We start from the raw sequence: 17,611 nt of genomic DNA on the forward strand, positions 1-17,611 counted from the left end.
ACATGTTACCAGACACCTTGCCCTGATTAAAAGCAGTGGTTCGTGCTTTCAGTTTCACGCGAATGCTGCCATCAATCCACGGTTTCTGGTTTGGGAATGTTTTTATCGTTGCTATGGGAACGACATCTTCGACGCACGTTCTAATGAACTCGCACACCGAATCAGCGTATTCGTCAATATTTTCATCTGACGCAATACGAAACATGTCCCAGTCCACGTGATGGAAGCAGTCTTGGAGTGTGGAGTCAGCTTGGTCTGACCAGCGTTGGACAGACCTCAGCGTGGGAGCCTCTTGTTTAAGTTTCTGCCAGTAGGCAGGGATCAACAAAATGGAGTCGTGGTCAGCTTTTCCGAAAGGGGGGCGGGGCAGGGCCTTATATGCGTCGCGGAAGTTAGAGTAACAATGATCCAAGGTTTTACCACCCCTGGTTGCGCAATCGATATGCTGATAAAATTTAGGGAGTCTTGTTTTCAGATTAGCTTTGTTAAAATCCCCAGCTACAATGAATGCAGCCTCCGGATAAATGGTTTCCAGTTTGCAAAGAGTTAAATAAAGTTCGTTCAGAGCCATCGATGTGTCTGCTTGGGGGGGGATATGACCTGTCGGTTCCCTTGTTGCACAGACATGAAAACAGGTCATGTCTCTGTGACTGTCGGTTCCCTTGTTGCACAGACATGAAAACAGTTCATGTCTCTGTTCATGACCTGTTTTCATGTCTGTGTAACAAGGGAACCGACTGTCACAGAGGCATGACCTGTTTTCATGTCTGTGCAACAAGGGAACCGACTGTCGCAGAGACATGACCTGTTTTCATGTCTGTGTAACAAGGGAACCGACTGTCACAGAGACATGACCTGTTTTCATGTCTGTGCAACAAGGGAACCGACTGTCACAGAGACATGACCTGTTTTCATGTCTGTGCAACAAGGGAACCGACTGTCACAGAGACATGACCTGTTTTCATGTCTGTGTAACAAGGGAACCGACTGTCACAGAGACATGACCTGTTTTCATGTCTGTGCAACAAGGGAACCGACTGTCGCAGAGACATGACCTGTTTTCATGTCTGTGTAACAAGGGAACCGACTGTCGCAGAGACATGACCTGTTTTCATGTCTGTGTAACAAGGGAACCGACTGTCGCAGAGACATGACCTGTTTTCATGTCTGTGTAACAAGGGAACCGACTGTCACAGAGACATGACCTGTTTTCATCTCTGTTCAACAAGGGAACCGACTGTCACAGAGACATGACCTGTTTTCATGTCTGTGCAACAAGGGAACCGACTGTCACAGAAACATGACCTGTTTTCATGTCTGTGCAACAAGGGAACCGACTGTCACAGAGACATGACCTGTTTTCATGTCTGTGCAACAAGGGAACCGACTGTCACAGAGACATGACCTGTTTTCATGTCTGCGACAGTCACAGAGACATGACCTGTTTTCATGTCTGTGCAACAAGGGAACCGACAGTCACAGAGACATGAACTGTTTTCATGTCTGTGCAACAAGGGAACCGACAGTCACAGAGACATGACCTGTTTTCATGTCTGTGCAACAAGGGAACCGACAGTCACAGAGACATGACCTGTTTTCATGTCTGTGCAACAAGGGAACCGACAGTCACAGAGACATGAACTGTTTTCATGTCTGTGCAACAAGGGAACCGGCAGTCACAGAGACATGAACTGTTTTCATGTCTGTGCAACAAAGGAACCGACAGTCACAGCGATGGTCTACAGACATTCCACATTAAATCTTGTTTTGACCAGCTACACTTGTCACATTCTAATTGTTTACAGACATGTCATTAGACCGACTGTCACATTTTAATAGTGATTTGCTGTGTAATTGTTTGACAGGTAATCAAATTGAAGTCGTAATTTCCGTCCCATAGGCCACTTTTATATTTGCCACCACTTTACACTATAGTGCACATCTTTTACTTTCCCCTCAAACTTTGATTTGAATAAAAACACTGAATCCAATACAAAAATAATACAATTTTACAGCCAGACTGTCCTGCTTGTAGTAATTGCAAAAAAGCACCACCACTGCTCAGTACACACCCGCTAGCATCATTACTCCACACTCTCAATATAGCCTACAGCCTCTCGGGGTGTAATTACTAGCACGGTTAGCGCTGGACTCCAAATGGCTGCCTGGAACACGTTATGGTGTAGCGGTTTCAGTGGGACACAAACCGACACAGCTGTCAAGGCAGGAAACTGCTTTCTCAGCTGGCTCAAACCTTCCTAACACTGAACACCCTCACTGTTCTCTGGCACGGCTGGTCCCGAGTATAAATCAGAGATTTCTTGCTGGCCAACTACTGCAGGAAGTGCATCAGCCAATCGTAAATGTTGATAACAAGTTGCCCTCTTAGAATGTGATATTCAACCCTGGTCGATTACGGAGTAGGCACAGGTGCACACAGTTGGAACATGCACTGACATAGGAACGTACACACACATATACTGCCGTCCTTCGCCTGCCCAGACGGATTTCGGTGCTGGTTGGCTTTGTGCGTGTGTGCATGTGTTTGTGTGGTTGTCACCGGCAGGACTGGAGTGCAGCTGTTGTACGGTCTGGGGCCTTGGTGGAGCCAAGGGGCCTGTGTGTGTCGAGGCCAGTCCAGGGCACACAGAGAGAGGGAAAGACAGAAAGAGAGAGGGCTAGGCTCCAACAGGGTGACGTGCTATCCCTGACTGCTGCTTACCAAAGCCACTACATCTCATCTGTCCACCACACAAACAATCTGAATCACCTCCTACTGTCAAGCTGAGAATATAATTGTATACAGAGCTGCTTCACCTTGTCTTCCCATTTCACTCACACACACTGTAGTGAGAGAGGAGATTGACACGCCCAGTGATGTCTGTCAGTCCTAGAGCCTCTTTCCCCCAGCTCTCTGTGTGTGTGTGTGTGTGTGTGTGTGTGCCAGGCTTCCAAAGGCTTCTTGCCAGGTGCACTGAGAAATAAGAGTGACAGTTTCCAAATGTATCTCTGCAGTATGTACCTGCTGTCTCCTACGCTGTAGTGCACCAGCTTGGAACTGGTTCAACAGGCCATTTTATTTTTGTTACCCAACAATGACACAAAACAGGCAGCCTCTTCAAGGTCATTTTTATCGTTTGTGATTTTCCCTCTGAATGACTGCCTCAGGCATACAGCAAATGCCCTTATTTTCATACTTATTTAGTTCCATGAAGTCCATTATTTTAATGGAAAAATATATGAGGAAAAAAAATCACAATTAAAAAAAACTGCCAAGGAAGGTTAGCTCAAAGCTTTTGATTTCGATGAAGAATGTCCTTGGTGATTTAATATGGCGTTTAGAAAACGGCCCTTTTTTATGCCTGAAGAAAGAGGGCATTGTTTTGTACCAATGAAAGAAAGATAAAAGGCAGTTCTGTATAACACTGCTAATATCTTGCTAACTTTTGACGAGGAATGTTCTTTGTGAACTAAGCTTTCATAACGCTTTCATCCAGTATCCAAAGGCCAGTGTTCAAAGCTGCAGTGTTTGTCCCCATCCGTAGGTCTTTACCTGTAATATACATCTCTTCAGTTCTGGAGAACACCTCCATCCCCCTATGAGCCGAGTAACAAGGCCAACTTAACAGACAGCGTGTTTCTCTACAGGGAGAGAACGAGAGAGAGAAAAAGGATTGTAAAGAAAAAGCGTCCTTTGTCCTCAGGTGGTTCTTCAGATTGGAACAGGGTTAACGGTGGTCAGGGTGGAGGAGTGCTCCCTACTCTCTGTAAACCACTTCATTACTGCTGCTTGAGACCGGAAAGACCCTGTAGGCTCTGAGAGACAAGTTTCTATGGTAACCTTGATGGTGTGTGTGGGTGTTCCCGTAGGAGAGGGGTATTGAGGCCGTCTTCTCACCTCATCCTTGCCCCTCCTGGACCCTCCCCTGGGACAGCTTACCGGAGGCCGTCAACCCAACTGAAGGTACTACTTTCATCCCTCTCTCCTCTCCATCCCTCTTCCCTCTCTCCTTTCCTGTCTCCCTTCGTTCATCCCTCTCTCCTCTCCATCCCTCTCCCCTCTTCCCTCTCTCCTTTCCTGTCTCCCTTCGTTCATCCATCTCTCCATCCTTTTTTCCTTCCCTTTCCTCTTCCAATCACCCTTACTGAGCCAGAAAGCCATATCAAACACCATTGATATGTGCGGGAGCATCCCGGTACACGCTGCATAAATGTTTGCATAAAACATCGCTACTACTTTGGCTTGGTGTGAGTTCCATCAACGAGTCACCCCCTTTCAAACAAAAACACACACAATCAGTGGAAGTGTCTGTGACCATCTGAGCCTTCCGAGACGTAATGCGTTCTCCAAGGAGCCCCCCCTAATGACTTCTGAAGCGGTGCTGTGATGTATTCTCTCAGTGTGGTTGGGGCTAAGTGAGACAGGCCTGTCACCGGGACAGGGACACACTCCTCGGACCGTAGAGCCGTCGTCGGGAACACAGTGGCGGCTCTGTTGCCGTGGCAGCCGTGTCTGACGGACGGGCGGTGGAAGCAGGGTTGATTGCAGTCCCAGGTGTCGCGAGTCAAGGGGAGAAATGAGTCTCTCCTTGGAGGTGGAGGGGGCGAGCGAGCACTTTCCTTATTAGTGTGTTTACTATACCCTGAGAAGGCTAATAAATGAGGTGTGTGTGTGTTCCTTAATGAGGATGATAGATGCTAGTGTTATTCTAGCGCAGCGTGAAGGGGTTCTATTACACGTGTGTGTGTGTGTGTGTGTACATTCACATGTGTGTCATGCTTACAGCTCATCTTAACGTGCGTTAAAGCAGCTGGAGTACATCAAGGTCATTATAGAGGAATGTGTGTGTACAGATAGCAAGAACACACACACACACACACACACACACACACACACACACACACACACACACAGCAGTGGGTTCAGTTCAGTTGGTAATAGAGTGAGGAAATGCATCCCACCTTACACTGAACTAATTTCAATACACTACAGTGGCATCATGTCCTATATTTGTGTAAAGGAGAGAAGACGAAGGAGCATCTTCAAACTATTGAGATGCCCCAAACTGTTGTCTGTGATAAAATGGCAGGATTGTTCTCTCAGGTTGTTCCTTTGCTTTCTGTCTAACTGAATCTTGGATTTCAAACAATGATGTTGTGTGGGTGTGAAGATACATGTTGTTGTGGTCAGTGTTGTCTGTTATAAGAATTTTCCTTCCTTTTTCGCTGTGTCTGTGTGGTTCCGGCCAGTGGGCGGATACGGGATGTGTTCCGACAACCGTCCTCCGGTTTCTTTCCAATGAATTCAGCAGACAGTATCGAGAACAGAACATGTTCTCATTCAGAAGTAGTTGAAGACACTTGAAGTCAACCGGCTCTGGATGATGATGTAGCTATTTTAGTTACCTCCAACCTCTCACATAACTGTCCAGACATTGGCAATATTCCACTTGTCATTCCCTTTCCAGTCATGCATTCCTTATCACCCCGACATGCTCTCTCTTTATATACACTCCAGTCCAGACATTTGCTAAATTGACACTCAAGCATACCCACATTCTCTCTCTCCATGTGTCTCTCTCTCTCTCCCTCTCTCGGTGTGTGTGTCTCTCTCTCTCTATCTCTTGGTGTGTGTGTGTGTGTCTCTATCTCTTGGTGTGTGTGTGTGTGTGTCTCTCTCTATCTCTTGGTGTGTGTGTGTGTGTGTGTGTGAGTGTGTCTCTCTCTCGGTGTGTGTCTCTCTCTCTCCCGGGGTGTGTGTGTCTCTCTCTCTATCTCTTGGTGTGTGTGTGTGTGTCTCTATCTCTTGGTGTGTGTGTGTGTGTGTCTCTCTCTTCTCTCTCTCTCTCTCTCTCTCTCTCTCTCTCTCTCGGTGTGTGTGTGTCTCTCTCTCTGTCTTGCTCTCCTTCTCTGCTCCTATACACTGCTAAACAGAGCTAAGTAGTGTGGGCAGTGTGACCGTTCTGAGTGGGTGAATCATAGAAAAACTTGATGTTGTTGGGTACTCTAGTTGATGAACAGAGGCTCTAAAGAGATCCGTGTGACTGCTGCTGCTGGCTGTAGTGTAGGTAGGTTCCCTCTGTGTTCCTGAGTCAGGGTAATTAGTCAGAGTGGAGATGAGACAGACCATTTGTCAGGGACCTGTAGTGACTGGGCCTTCAACGCCTGTCAACGCCTTACCAAACACACCCATTCTTCTACCACCACCTCACAAGGAGACAGAAAAATGAGCAGGGAGGTGCCGTCACTGCAGCCATGCGGCAAATCAAATGTTATTGGTCACATACACATATTTAGCAGATGTTACGGGTGTAGCGAAATGCTTGTGTTCCTAGTTCCAACAGTACAGTAGTATCTAACAATACACACACAACTAAAAGTAAAATAATGGAATTAAGAAATATATAAATATTAGGACGGGCAATGTCAGAGTGGCATAGACTAGAATTAAACAATAAGGCCCGAGGGGGTGTGGTATATGATCAATATACTATGGTATACTGGCCATATACCACAAGCCCCCAAGGTGCCTTATTGCTATTATAAACTGGTTACCAAATGTGTTGTCGTACCTGTGGTATACTGTCTGATATACCATGCCAACAGCCAATCAGCATTCGGGGCTCGAACCACCCATTTTCTAATACAGTATATACATATGAAATGAGTAAAGCAGTATGTAAACATTATTGAAGTGGCCAGTGATTCTATGTATATAGGGCAGCTTCCCCTAAGGTGCAAGGTGAGTAACCGGGTGGTAGCCGGCTTGTGATTGCTATTTGACAGTCTGATGGCCTTGAGATAGAAGCTGTTTTTCAGTCTCTCGGTCCCAGCTTTGATGCACCTGCACTGACCTCGCCTTCTGGATGATAGCGGGGTGAACAGGCAGTGGCTCGGGTGGTTGATGTCCTTGATGATCTTTTTGGCTTTCCTGTGACATCGGGTGCAGTAGGTGTCCTGGAGGGCAGGCAGTGTGCCCCCGGTGATGCGTTGTGCAGACCTCACTACCCTCTTGAGAGCCCTGCGGTTGCGGGCGGTGCAGTTGCCGTACCAGGCGGTGTTACAGCCCGACAGGATGCTCTCAATTGTACATCTGTAAAAGTTTGTGAGGGCCTTAGGTGCTGTTGCGCCTTCTTCACCACTGTCTGTGTGGGTGGAGGGCGGCCCATCGGGAATTCCAGGACCCAGTTGCACAGAGCGGGGTTCAGACCCCAGGGCCCCGAGCTTAATGAGGAGCTTGGAGGGTGTTGAAGGCTGAGCTATACTCAATGAACAGCATTCTTACATGGGCATTCCTCATGTCCAGATATGGATCTATTGGGGTGTTAAGCAAATTGATGTGGGTCTAGGGTATCAGGCAAGGTAAAGGTGATATGATCCTTAACTAGCCTCCCAAAGCATTTCATGATGACAGAAGTGAGTGCTATGGGTCAATAGTAATTTAGTTCAGTTACCTTCACTTTCTTGGGTACAGGAACAATGGTGGACATCTTGAAGCAAGTGGGGACAGCAGACTGGGATAGGGAGAGATTGAATATGTCCATAAACATTCCAGCCAGCTGGTCTGCGCATGCTCTGAAGACGTGGCTAGGGATGCCGTCTGGGCTGGAGGAACAGAGGTGCCGTGCCTGCAGCCACGCATGGAGGAATGGAGGAGGAGGCGGCAGGGGAGGGAGAGAGCTGGATGGAGAGAGGCACATAGCTGTCATGCCTATAACATTATTCTCATTACGAGCTCTTTTGGTACAAGGAGTTCATGTTAGGATCATTGTTGCTGAAGTCTTTTCGGGGCGAGGGTGTAAGCTTAGTGAAGGTGTAAGTGAAGGCCAAGGTGTTGTCGGGGCGAGGGTGTAGGCTTAGTGAAGGTGTAAGTGAAGGCCAAGGTGTTGTCGGGACGGGGGTGTAGGCTTAGTGAAGGTGTAAGTGGAGGCCAAGGTGTTGTTGGGGCGGGGGTGTAGACTTAGTGTAAGTGGAGGCCAAGGTGTTGTCGGGGCGGGGGTGTAGGCTTAGTGAAGGTGTTAGTGGAGGCCAAGGTGTTGTTGGGGCGGGGGTGTAGGCTTAGTGAAGGTGTAAGTGGAGGCCAAGGTGTTGTCGGGGCAGGGGTGTAGGCTTAGTGAAGGTGTTAGTGGAGGCCAAGGTGTTGTTGGGGCGGGGGTGTTGGCTTAGTGAAGGTGTTAGTGGAGGCCAAGGTGTTGTTGGGGCGGGGGTGTAGGCTTAGTGAAGGTGTTGTTGGGGTGTAGGCTTAGTGAAGGTGTAAGTGAAGGCCAAGGTGTTGTTGGGGCGGGGGTGTTGGCTTAGTGAAGGTGTTAGTGGAGGCCACGGTGTTGTTGGGGCGGGGGTGTTGGCTTAGTGAAGGTGTAAGTGGAGGCCAAGGTGTTGTTGGGGCGGGGGTGTTGGCTTAGTGAAGGTGTACGTGGAGGCCAAGGTGTTGTTGGGGCGGGGGTGTAGGCTTAGTGAAGGTGTTAGTGGAGGCAAAGGTGTTGTCAGGGTGGGGGTGTAGGCTTAGTGAAGGTGTAAGTGGAGGTGAAGTACCGATGTTAAATGTGGTGTGGTTGCTTTGACAACAGCACAAACCTCCCTCTGTGAGCACACTGCTACTTGAAGGAAGATTTGAACCCATTTAACCACAAAATGTCTCCAAGTTTTCACCATCATTGTAAAGCCCTAGTTATTTTGTTGCTGTGACAGTCATTTCTTAAGATTATTATTGTCCCCCACAGCTGCATCATTCGTTGGGGGTGACATGTTTACTGTTGCCTTGTTTGGTTCACTGAAGCTGGAGACTCATATCTCCCTCTCTAACTTTGAGCACCAGCTGTCAGAGCAGCTCGTAGATCACTGCACCTGTAAATAGCCCATCTGTAAATAGCCCATCCAACTACCTCATCCCCATACTGTTATTTATTTTTTTATGCTCCTTTGCAAACCAGTATTTCTACTTGCACATTCATCTTCTGCACATATATCACTCCAGTGTTTAATTGCTAAATTGTAATTATTTCGCCACTATGGCCTATTTATTGCCTTACCTCCCTTATCCTACCTCGTTTGCACACACTGTATATAGACTTTTTATTTTTCTATTGTTGTTATTGACTGTATGTTTGTTTATCCCATGTGTACCTCTATGTTTTTGTTTGTGTCACACTGCTTTGCTTTATTTTGGCCAGGTCGCAGTTGTAAATGAGAACTTGTTCTCAACTAGCCTACCTGGTTAAATAAAGGTGAAATAAAAAGCCGCCCGGCCTGCCACAATGAGTCCCTAGAGCGCGCTGAGCCAAACGACGCTGGGCCAATTGTGCGCCGCCCTATGGGACTCCCGGTCATATCCGTTTGTGACACATTGAACCCGGGTCTGTAGTGACGCCGCAAGCACTGCCTTAGACTGCTGCGCCACTCAGGAGGCCCAAAAAACTTCCTTTTTTGAATAAAACTGTTCCCTGTTACTTTATTTGTACATGGTGAAACTATTCCTTTTTAAATACAACTGTTCCCTGTTACTTTATTTGAATATGTTGAAACTATTCCTTTTTAAATACAACTATTCCCTGTTACTTTATTTGGCACCTAATAGGCACCTAATATAACCACTTTATTTAATTGAACCTCTTGAAATGGGAAAACAACATGTTTTTAACATGTGCTCTTTATGACAATGTTACAATGAGGTGACACACTACTAGAGGTCGACCGGTTAATCGGCCTGGCCTATTTCAAGTTTTCATAGCAATCGGTAATCGTCCTTTTTGGACACCGATTATGGCCGATTACATTGCAATCCATGAGGAGACTGCGTGGCAGGCTGACCACCTGTTACGGGAGTGCTGCATCAAAAAGAACCTTGTGGCTGCAAGGAGCCAAGGTGCTAGCTAGCATTAAACTTATCTCATAAAAAAACAATCAATCTTCACAATCACTAGTTAACTACACACGGTTGATGATATTACTAGGTTAACTAAATCAAATCAAAGTTTATTTGTCACGTGCGCCGAATACAACAGGTGTAGACCTTACAGTGAAATGCTTACTTACAGGATCTAACCAATAGTGCAAAAAAGGTGTTAGGTGAACAATAGGTAAGTAAAGAAATAAAACAACAGTAAAAAGACAGGCTATATATAGTAGCAAGGCTATAAAAGTAGCGAGGCTACATACAGACACTAGCTTGTCTTGCTTTGCATATAATCAAAGTGGTGCCTGTTAATTTACCATCGAATTACAGCCCACTTCAACTCTGCCAAATGGGGGATGATTTAACAAAAGCACATTCGCGGAAAAAAAAGCACAATCGTTGCACATATGTACCTAGCCATGAACATCAATGCCTTCTTTCAATACACATAAGTATATATTTTTAAACCTGCATATTAGCAGGCAATATTAACTAGAGAAATTGTGTCACTTCCCTTGCGTTCAGTGCAAGCAGAGTCAGGGTATATGCAGCAGTTTGGGGCGGCTGTCTCATTGCAAACTGTGTGAAGACAGTTTCTTCCTAACAAAGACCGTAATTAAGTTGCCAGAATGTTACATAATTATGACATGACGTTAAAGGTTGTGCAATGTAACAGCAATATTTAGACTTAGGTTTGCCAACCTTTCGATAAAATGCAGAACGTTTCCATATTTCACTGAAAGAATAAAAGTTTTGCTTTCGAAATTATAGTTTCCGCATTTGACCACATTAATGACCAAAGGCTCGTATTTCTGTGTGTTTATTATAATTAAGTCTATGATTTGATAGAGCAGTCTGACTGAGCGGTGGTAGGCAGCAGCAGGCTCGTAAGCATTCATTCAAACAGCACTTTACTGCGTTAGCGAGCAGTTCTTAGCAATACTCATGATGCACAGCGCTGTTTATGACTTCAAGCTTATCAACTCCCGAGATTAGGCTGGCAATAATAAAGTGCCTGTAAGAACATCCAATAGTCAAACGTATATGAAAAACAAATGGTGTAGAGAAAAATAGTTGACGCGTCATAATTCCTATAATAACAACCTAAAACTTCTTAACTGGGAATATTGAAGTCTCATGTTAAAAGGAACCACCAGCTTTCATATGTTCTCATGTTCTGAGCAAGGAACTTCAAAGTTAGCATTTTTACATGGCACATATTGCGCTTTTACTTTCTTCTCCAACACTGTTTTTGCATTATTTAAACCAAATTGAACATGTTTCATTATTTATTTGAGACTAAATTGATTTTATTTCTGTATTAAGTTAAAATAAGTGTTCATTGTTCATTCAGTATTGTTGCAATTGTCATTATTACAAATAAACGCTGCAAAAAAAGAAACGTCCTCTCACTGTCAACTGCATTTATTTTCATCAAACTTAACGTGTAAATATTTGTATGACCATAAGATTCAACAACTGAGACATAAACTGAACAAGTTCCACAGACATGTGACTAACATATATCAAATAATGTGTCCTTGAACAAAGGGGGAGGGTCAAAATCAAAAGTAACTGTCAGTATCTGGTGTGGCCACCAGCTGCATTAAGTACTGCAGTGCATCTCCTCCTCATGGACTGCACCAGATTAGCCAGTTCTTGCTGTGAGATGTTACCCCACTCTTCCACCAAGACATCTGCAAGTTTCCGGACCTTTCTGGGTGGAATGGCCCTAGCCCCCACCCTCCGATCCAACAGGTCCCAGGCGTGCTCAATGGAATTGAGATCCGGACTCTTCGCTGGCCATGACAGAACACTGACGTTCATGTCTTGCAGGAAATCACTCACAGAACGAGCAGTATGGCTGGTGGCATTGTCATGCTGGAGGGTCATGTCAGGATGAGCCTGCAGGAAGAGTACCACATGAGGGAGGAGGATGTCTTCCCTGTAACACACAGTGTTGAGATTGCCCGCAATGACAGCAAGCTCAGTCTGATGATGCTGTGACACACCGCTCTAGACCATGACGGACCCTTCACCTCCAAATCGATCCCGCTCCAGAGTACAGGCCTCGGAGTAACGCTCATTCCTTCGACGATAAACGCAAATCCGACCATCACCCCTGGTGAGACAAAACCACGACTCGTCAGTGAAGAGCACTTTTTGCCAGTCCTGTCTGGTCCAGCGACCGTTGTTGTCTGGTGAGGACCTGCCTTACAACAAAGCCTACAAGCACTCAGTCCAGCCTCTCTCAGCCTATTGCGGACAGTCTGAGCACCGATGGAGGGATTGTGCATTCCTGGTGTAACTCGGGCAGTTGTTTTTGCCATCCTGTACTTGTCCCGCAGGTGTGATGTTTGGATCCTGTGCAGGTGTTGTTACACGTGGTCTGCCACTGCGAGGATGATCAGCTGTCCGTCCTGTCTCCCTGTAGCACTGTCTTAGGCGTCTCACAGTACGGAAATGGCAATTTATTGCCCTGGCCACATCTGCAGTCCTCATGCCTCCTTGCAGCATGCCTAAGACACGTTCACGCAGATGAGCAGGGACCCTGGGCATCTTTCTTTTTGTGTTTTTCAGAGTCAGTAGAAAGGCCTCTTTAGTGTCCTAAGTTTTCATAACTGTGACCTTAATTGCCTACTGTCTGTAAGCTGTTAGTGTCTTAATGACCGTTCCATAGGTGCATGTTCATTAATTGTTTATGGGTCATTGAACAAGCATGGGAAACAGTGTTTAAACCCTTGACATTGAATATCTTTGAAGTTATTTGGATTTTTACGAATTATCTTTGAAAGGCCGGTTCCTGAGTTTATATACATCGGTCGATTTAATCAGTATCGGCTTTTCTGGGTCCTCCAATAATCGGCATCGGCATTGAAAAATCATAATCGGTCGACCTCTACACACTACCCAAAATGGACTCCAATGTGGAACGACCCTAACAGTACCACTCTTGAGCTGATCGCTACAGTTTTTAGCCCATCGGTTATATATAAACAGTCCCAAGTCTCTAACAGCTGGACCTGAGATGGGACAGTATTTGACTCAATTTTCCACCAAAATGTTTAATCTCAGCCAAGTTTCCTTCCACCGACACAAAGAAAAACATCCTCTGTTTTGTCATTTTAGCTCCAGAACAGAAGACTTGTCTTAGCCCACGCTTTCACATCTAGTCCAATACATACTGAGAGAATTTGTGAAGAGCCCGATGAGTATTTTCACATCTGGGATACACACCCGATACACTTGTGATATGAGCTACCAAGCTAGTCATACGGCATGGCTATTAGGACCTCCTGTGATGTGTGTTGCAGGAAGACATATCAAAGGCAATGTATTGGTATAGACCCGGACAGAAAAGAACTCTTGATTGCTGCTACGGTTGGATGCTTCTTATGGATTTTCCAAGGGAATATCTATCATATTCATCTCTGTTTTGATCATAAAACCTATACAGCATAAATAGGTAGGAGTTAGTGTAGTCTAGGTAGTCACATATGGGAGTTCTCTGAAGGAAGACTGCCTGACAGTTGATAAAGAATGAATACGTTTCTTTGAAAAGCCCATATTTAGAATGGGCTGAGATGCTGTCAGTTTGACGGAGATGTTAGCAGCAATCACCAACAGACTGTGTGTGTAGATTATGTCCCTTCTGAATATACTGTACTATCGCTTGTTTTCACAGACATTTTCCACCACCATTAAAACTTGTCCAATGCACATTAAGATTGGCTGAGAATTGTACATTCCTATCTTTGTGATGGGTAGTCTCTCTCTCTCACACACACACTCTTCTGTACATTATGCTGTTATACAGTTGGTCTAAGGCTCAACCTGCCTGAGAGTAGAGGAGTCTGTCTGATCATCACTTGTCAGAGAGCTGTCCGTCTGAGGGCCCCTGGGGTGAAGTCTGTGTTACTGGGAACATAGAATGACTCCCCTGTCTGAAGGTGTGTGGGCCTGCACGTGTGTGTATTATTCTATCTACCCGTGTGTGTGTGTGTGTGTGTTGAGTTTGTGTGTGTGCATCGGTGTGTGGTGTGCGCTCATATATATTTCTGTCTGTCTCTGGGTGTGCGGTGGATGGGATGTGGGGGTTCTTTCTGGGTGTGAGTGACAAGGGAACAGGGAGAGAGAGAGGGAGGTAGAGGAGGAACTCTGCCTACGTGGCAGATACTTGTCAAAAGGTGCTCGTCCCCAGGCGTCTCCTGGCAAACCAGTCTCAGGGGTAAATGGGAAAAGGTCCATTTTGTTACCTATATTCAATGAATTAAACTCATTCTAAGCCTTTAAATGGGCTATTTAAAGATCCCAATACACAATACAACTAGGACCTAGCAACAAGAGGCTTCAAGGTTTTAAACGCCCAACTAGGTGGATAATTGACATTTTATTTCTGGGATTGCAGTTGAAACACAACCGGTTCCCTTGAGGTGGATTTCAGGGGCAGTTCAACCACAACCGGTTCCCTTGAGGTGGATTTCAGGGGCAGTTCAACCACAGCCGGTTCCCTTGAGGTGGATTTCAGGGGCAGTTCAACCACAACCGGTTCCCTTGAGGTGGATTTCAGGGGCAGTTCAACCACAACCGGTTCCCTTGAGGTGGATTTCAGGGGCATTTCAACCACAACCGGTTCCCTTGAGGTGGATTTCAGGGGCAGTTCAACCACAACCGGTTCCCTTGAGGTGGATTTCAGGGGCATTTCAACCACAACCGGTTCCCTTGAGGTGGATTTCAGGGGCATTTCAACCACAACCGGTTCCCTTGAGGTGGATTTCAGGGGCAGTTCAAACACAACCGGTTCCCTTGAGGTGGATTTCAGGGGCATTTCAACCGAATTTCACTGTTTGTTGAAACCGTTTGAGGTTTGAGTCGACGGCTACATTTCAACGCAGCACCACGGGTTGTGTGCGTTTGGAATCATCGTCTGCTCCCCGCGAATGTCATATCATGAATATTCCTCTTTCCGATTCCCAGTTTTGTTTTGCTCAATAAACACTTGTTCTTCACAGTGATGGAGGGGAAAACTGCCTGGAGCTCCCCTAAGCGTTCAGAGGGTTTAGGTTACTCTGTTCTCACTAGTCTAGACTCATGATTAATTAATTACTTCCAATTGTCGCATGTTGAGACTGTGAGCTTTGGGGTATACGGAGACACTATCCCCTAGAAAGTAAGCCAGCTGAAATAAGCAATAATGGTTTTGCCTAATGTCTTTAAAGTGATCATAGAAACGGCATTTGTAAGAGAGAAATGTTGAAAGAAAACTATTTCACTACAGAGTCAGCACCCTAAAGTGGTTACAGGTTCTGCCTCAGTCCTTTTTGTTGTGATTTAGAAGTGACATCTGTAATCTGAAGCATCATGAGCCTTATGCCAGAAGCAATGTAATTGTAGATCACTTTCATTTGAAAGAAAACTACAGTATGTCTCGCATAGACTCCATGAAGATAATTGGAATTGTGTGTCAGAATGTGTGAATAAATGCTGTTTATTCTGCTCCTTAGGTCACACAGAAAGGTGCTGCCCTCTCCTCATACCAAGTCCTCTCTCCTCATACCAAGACCTCTCTCTCCTCTCTCTCCTCATACCAAGACCTCTCTCTCCTCATACCAAGACCTCTCTCTCCTCATACCAAGACCTCTCTCTCTTCAAACCAAGACCTCTCTCTCCTCATACCAAGACATCTCTCTCCTCTCTCCCCTTATGCCAAGACCTTTCTCTCCTCATACCAAGACCTCTCTCTCCTCTCTCTCCTCATACCAAGACCTCTCTCTCCTCATACCAAGACCTCTCTCTCCTCTCTCCCCTTATGCCAAGACCTCTCTCTCCTCTCTCCCCTTATGCCAAGACCTCTCTCCCCTCTCTCCCCTTATGCCAAGACCTCTCTCTCCTCTCTCCCCTTATGCCAAGACCTCTCTCTCCTCTCTCCCCTTATGCCAAGACCTCTCTCTCCTCTCTCCCCTTATGCCAAGTCCTCTCTCCCCTTATGCCAAGACCTCTCTCTCCTCTCTTCCCTTATGCCAAGTCCTCTCTTTCCTCTCTCTCCTTATGCCAAGACCTCTCTCTCTCCTCTCTCTCCTTATGCCAATACCTGTCTCTCTCTCCTCTCTCTCCTTATGCCAAGACCTCTCTCTCTCTCCTATCTCTCCTTATGCCAAGACCTCTCTCTCTCTCCTCTCTCTCCTTATGCCAAGACCTCTCTCTCTCTCCTCTCTCTCCTTATGCCAAGACCTCTCTCTCTCTCCTCTCTCTCCTTATGCCAAGACCTCTCTCTCTCTCTCCTCTCTCTCCTTATGCCAAGACCTCTCTCCCCTCTCTCCCCTTATGCCAAGACCTCTCTCTCTCCTCTCTCTCCTTATGCCAATACCTGTCTCTCTCTCCTCTCTCTCCTTATGCCAAGACCTCTCTCTCTCTCCTATCTCTCCTTATGCCAAGACCTCTCTCTCTCCTCTCTCTCCTTATGCCAAGACCTCTCTCTCTCTCCTCTCTCTCCTTATGCCAAGACCTCTCTCTCTCTCTCCTCTCTCTCCTTATGCCAAGACCTCTCTCTCTCTCCTCTCTCTCCTTATGCCAAGACCTCTCTCTCTCTTCTCTCTCTCCTTATGCCAAGACCTCTCTCTCCTTATGCCAAGACCTCTCTCTCTCTCCTCTCTCTCCTTATGCCAAGACCTCTCTCTCTCTCTCCTCTCTCTCCTTATGCCAAGACCTCTCTCTCTCTCCTCTCTCTCCTTATGCCAAGTCCTCTCTCTCTCTCCTCTCTCTCCTTATGCCAAGACCTCTCTCTCTCTCTCTCTCTCCTTATGCCAAGACCTCTCTCTCTCTCTCTCCTCCTTATGCCAAGACCTCTCTCTCTCTCTCTCCTCCCTTATGCCAAGACCTCTCTCTCTCTCCTTATGCCAAGACCTCTCTCTCTCCTTATGCCAAGACCTCTCTCTCTCCTTATGCCAAGACCTCTCTCTCTCTCCTTATGCCAAGACCTCTCTCTCTCTCCTCTCTCTCTTTATGCAAGATCTCTCTCTCTCCTCTCTCTCCTTATGCCAAGACCTCTCTCTCTCTCCTCTCTCTCCTTATGCCAAGACCTCTCTCTCTCCTTATGCCAAGACCTCTCTCTCTCCTTATGCCAAGACCTCTCTCTCTCTCCTTATGCCAAGACCTCTCTCTCTCTCCTTATGCCAAGACCTCTCTCTCTCTCCTTATGCCAAGACCTCTCTCTCTCTCTCCTTATGCCAAGACCTCTCTCTCTCCTCTCTCTCCTTATGCCAAGACCTCTCTCTCTCCTCTCTCTCCTTATGCCAAGACCTCTCTCTCTCCTCTCTCTCCTTATGCCAAGACCTCTCTCTCTCCTCTCTCTCCTTATGCCAAGATCTCTCTCTCTCCTCTCTCTCCTTATGCCAAGACCTCTCTCTCTCCTCTCTCTCCTTATGCCAAGACCTCTCTCTCTCTCCTCTCTCTCCTTATGCCAAGACCTCTCTCTCTCTCCTCTCTCTCCTTATGCCAAGACCTCTCTCTCTCTCCTCTCTCTCCTTATGCCAATACCTCTCTCTCCTCTCTTCAGACCTGTCACTTGTTCTGACCATGACAATCAAGCCCCTCTCAACTCTCTTGTTTTTTTTAATGCAGAGCCTACACGCAATGCAATGCAGATCACTTCATTTTAAAAGAAAATTACGTCCCTCACAGATTCTAAAGGGATAATTATAATTGTGTGTCAGAATGTGT

At 46.3% G+C, this 17,611-nt stretch overlaps 1 protein-coding gene across 3 annotated transcripts in view; it reads left to right on the forward strand.

Annotated features, from left to right (window-relative positions):
• The window catches only part of gstcd (glutathione S-transferase, C-terminal domain containing), a 65,696-nt gene that overhangs the window by 7,032 nt on the left and 41,053 nt on the right, over positions 1-17,611 (forward strand). For all 3 annotated transcript variants that reach the window (XM_065003775.1, XM_065003777.1, XM_065003776.1), the window contains exon 6: positions 3,871-3,964. In XM_065003775.1, the coding sequence (XP_064859847.1) occupies positions 3,871-3,964 (94 nt within the window). The remainder of the gene's footprint in view (positions 1-3,870; positions 3,965-17,611) is intronic.

Source organism: Oncorhynchus nerka, linkage group LG18 (genome assembly GCF_034236695.1).
Source record: "Oncorhynchus nerka isolate Pitt River linkage group LG18, Oner_Uvic_2.0, whole genome shotgun sequence".
NCBI lineage: Eukaryota > Metazoa > Chordata > Actinopteri > Salmoniformes > Salmonidae > Oncorhynchus > Oncorhynchus nerka.